General features: G+C 37.7%; 1 protein-coding gene across 1 annotated transcript; it reads right to left on the bottom strand.

Moving 5' to 3' along the window:
• Positions 1-1312: 1312 nt before the first annotated feature.
• Positions 1313-3638, bottom strand: ubb (ubiquitin B). The gene is made up of 2 exons (XM_022748680.1): positions 3552-3638; positions 1313-2410 (listed from the first exon to the last, which is right to left on the bottom strand). The coding sequence occupies exon 2, from the start codon at positions 2401-2403 to the stop codon at positions 1714-1716; it is 690 nt and encodes a 229-aa protein (XP_022604401.1). The 5' UTR covers positions 2404-2410; positions 3552-3638; the 3' UTR covers positions 1313-1713.
• Between the last annotated feature and the right edge of the window lie 677 nt (positions 3639-4315).

Here is a 4315-nt window from a genome sequence, read left to right as displayed (position 1 = left end):
ACTTCGATGACATATCATTTTATGAATTTTCTTATAACTCAGTATATTAAGACAATTCATTGTTTTTGTCAAACGTTGGAGTGTCTTTTAAAATTGCAAAATATTTACAAATCATTTTTTTCAATCCAAAAGTAGGCACAGATCCATGATTAAATTAGTTAAAATTATGTTTAACACAATTATAAGTTATTCAACTTGCTGTGTCTGAATTTTTGGCAAGGTAATATTGTGATATATTTACTAATTAATGAAGGACCGTCATGTATTACAGTATTATCTTTAATACAGCTTAAGTGACTAAGTTACATACTTTAATGGCTACCGGCTGCTCACTGTAACGCTGTTTGTTTAGAAATGTCTCAAAATTAATGATATCCAATGCGAAAATGCGTTTATTTTCCTGGTGTCGGCCTTCTGCAAGGTCCATAATGTCCAAAAAGAGTCGTATAGAAAGTTAAACAAAAAAGCCACAAATTTATCTTACGTTTTGTTCTTTACAATGAGCAACACCTGAGATTACTGCCAATTAACTGTGGACAGCCGTGGCCAGCCGTGGCCTTACATCACCCCTAGTGCTTCGGAGGAATATCACACCAGTCAAATACATGGCTCTTACAACAGCGTCCAACTGGAGCATACTTTGGATCTGACATTCTATTTTATTTCCTATTAGATTATCTGTTAAAATGGTGTCTAATAGTATATGTGGTTTCTGATTAGAGAATAACTTGGTGCAATAGTGTCTAAGTATTGTTTATTTTGGATCCAATATGTAATTATAGGTGGTTTCTATTACAGCATAACTTAAGTATAGCCAATAGGGTATTACCATGTTTGTTTACCATCTAATAAAGGACATTTTTATAGTTTTATCAAATTTGTTACAAAGTACAGCTTGCTATGTCTAAGTATTGGAATATTTCACTGCTTCTTTGTCTAAACATGGTGACAAAAAAAAAAAGTTATTTGGAATTTTAGAAATAAATTCATTTGAACCATAGTAACTGGAGCTGGAACTACTTCGATTACAATAAATCATTTTTCTGAAGTGCCAAACATTACCCATTTCATTTGTGAGGACTTGCTGCTTCTATCTGGTGACTGCAAACTGAATCTTGGTCAGGTAAGACACTGAAAGATGTCCAGAGTCCTGCAATACAAGTTTCCACTGACATTTTACAAACTTACAGCTGAGAAAATAAAAATCGGCAAATTAACTGATAAAATAGTTAAAGCCCTGTTAATGTTAAAAAGAACCAGAAGTAGAAGTTACAAATTCTCTACTTAACTATGAAATAATCAAGTGACCATGTGACAGTGAGAAGCCGTTTATTAGTTATCACACTCAAGATTTTCCATTGATGCTGCTTTAAAGGTCCTAACAGGAACAGAATAAGCATTACAGGTCTCAGAGCTACCAACTTGTGAACTTAAACTTGTTAGTGAATGCTTGTCAACCACTTCAAATCACAAACGTGCTTTAAGTTTTATCATCTTCACATCCTGTTTGTGTATTTACCAAAATCAAAACTGTCAGCTAATGCAGTGAAATGCAAAGTGAGAACTATTAAAAGCTGATGAAAGCAAAATTCAGGAATGTTCAACCTTTATTCAAATAAAAAAAGGAATGACTGACATCTGCATCAGGAGGAGTGATTTGAACACTGCAATAAATGGTGGGTTTACTGACACTTTTTTATGATCAGGAGCAGCTCAGTTTCCTCCTCTCAGACGGAGCACAAGATGGAGGGTGGACTCCTTCTGGATGTTGTAGTCAGAGAGGGTGCGGCCATCTTCCAGCTGCTTGCCAGCAAAGATGAGACGCTGCTGGTCTGGAGGGATGCCTTCCTTATCCTGGATCTTAGCTTTGACATTCTCAATGGTGTCGCTGGGCTCGACCTCCAGGGTGATGGTCTTGCCAGTGAGGGTCTTCACGAAGATCTGCATGCCTCCCCTCAGACGGAGGACAAGATGGAGGGTGGACTCCTTCTGGATGTTGTAGTCAGAGAGGGTGCGGCCATCTTCCAGCTGCTTGCCGGCGAAAATGAGACGCTGCTGGTCTGGAGGGATGCCTTCTTTGTCCTGGATTTTGGCCTTGACATTCTCAATGGTGTCGCTGGGCTCGACCTCCAGGGTGATGGTCTTGCCAGTGAGGGTCTTCACGAAGATCTGCATACCTCCCCTCAGACGGAGCACAAGATGGAGGGTGGACTCCTTCTGGATGTTGTAGTCAGAGAGGGTGCGGCCATCTTCCAGCTGCTTGCCAGCAAAGATCAGCCTCTGCTGGTCCGGAGGGATGCCTTCCTTATCCTGGATTTTGGCCTTGACATTTTCAATGGTGTCACTGGGCTCAACCTCCAAAGTGATGGTCTTACCAGTGAGGGTCTTCACAAAGATCTGCATCTTGACACTGTGGAAATAAAATGATAGAAAACTGAAAAGGTCCCTTTATAATGGTCTAATTTCTGTTACTCAGGGCTGCAACTAACAATGTTTAACACAAATTAATCTGGCTATTTATGTATCAGTCAATAAATCTATGCATCATCAAAAAAGAAAAATGTCCATGGTGACTTCTCAGAAATGTTGTTTACCCCACCCAGTGACGCCATTGAAAATGTTTCTTACAATGATTTATAAACAAAGTAAAACAGCAGAGTCACTGATGAAAACATTTAAGGTTTAAATTTAAAAGTGTTCACAAAAATTGTAAATTTCAGTTGCAAGGAAGCTCGGACTCAAAATGGAGGTGCTTCTTATCTGGATCCCAGCATGTCATTAAATTTAAAATGTAACACTTCAGACAGTTTTGACCAACTAAACAAAAATATTCAGTTTACTATCGTACCACAAATTAATGAATTACATTTGAGAAGCTGGAAACAGGGAAATATTTGGCATTAAATTATTAATCCATACTCCATAGATTTATTTCAATCGACTAATCACCGCAGGTGTAAAATGATCATCTATGTTGCCAAGCTAACGGTTTAATTAGCCAGTTTTTACTCGAAGCTGTGTGAAAATACAACGGCTTCGGCATTGAACAGCTTACTGGAAAAACACGCGCATGTCAACGTGTTTAATTTCGCACACAGTGATTGTGTTCAGTTGTTCATGAACGTTAACCAGACGTTTCCCCATTTGTGTCGCCAGCTGACGAAACAGCTGTTGAAGCTAACAAGCTAACGTTACTAACATAACCGGATGTCGCCAGAAATACTCGGCGTTTGTTGTTTATTTTAACCCATCTCCCCCCTCCCCCCCACGTTGTCATATTTGGGTATCAATCTTTTGGTTTTTACACTTAATTCTCTCCCAATTTGATTAACCAAATTAAAAGCTAAAATTTGTTAAAGGCTGTGGTTTGACGACGTTTCCTTTCAGGATAGGCCCCGGCTAGCCGAGTTAGCCTCCAAAACAACCAACATATCTGCTGATTCATTCGTCACCAACAGCTAAATTAACGTTAGTTCAACACACACAACGATACGTATCAAAAAGCAGATGTTGACACGGTGATTACCGTTTAAAAACCTCAAATTACTCACAAACAAATTGTTCCCGGTGGTGTTTACAAGTTTCTACTCCTGATGCTGTTAGCGTTTTAGCAAACAAAAAGCAGCGGAGCGGTATTTATAGACAGCAAGCCCGATATCCTTCCGCTGCCCCACCCGGCGGGACTAGAAAATATCTGCAAACACACTATAAAATAATTCTGAAATCAATTAAACAAAAATGATCTCACTATAATACATAGACATAGAAAACATATTTTTATTGAGGAAAGCATGGGAGCATTTTAGAGGAACGTTGAGTTAAAAAAAAAGAAAAAAGAAGAGGGGTCACAGTCTGCGCGGATGTAGATTTTGCCCAGATCAAAACAAGACAGCAATAAGTCCTTTACTAAAACACAACACTGGAAATATCACTACAGTAAAAGTATCTGTTCAGAATGAGTAAAATATATTTAAGTATTAAAAGTAAAAGTACCTATTTAATTTGAACTTTTTTTTCTTGTTGGATGCTTAATAATTGTAATAATGATCATTTAAATCACTGGTCCTAAATTGTTTCTGTATTATCTATTTTGATCTATCAGATTCATTATTTTTGTTCACAACTGACTCCATAGAAGGCTTCAAAAGGATCATGAAGTAAAACAATAAAAAAAAGAATTTTAAAAAGAGTAAAAGTACTTCTACAGAGCTGGAATAACTTTGCAATAAAATGTTGGGCCCCTATTGACCCCCACTATACAGGAAAAGAAAATATTATTCAGTTATAACTGTGCCACATACACAACTTAGTACTT

The sequence above is a fragment of the Seriola dumerili genome, unplaced genomic scaffold (assembly GCF_002260705.1).
Source record: "Seriola dumerili isolate Sdu_G_001 unplaced genomic scaffold, Sdu_1.0 BDQW01000128.1, whole genome shotgun sequence".
NCBI classification, from domain to species: Eukaryota; Metazoa; Chordata; class Actinopteri; order Carangiformes; family Carangidae; genus Seriola; species Seriola dumerili.
This window is presented reverse-complemented; position numbering and strand designations above follow the sequence as displayed.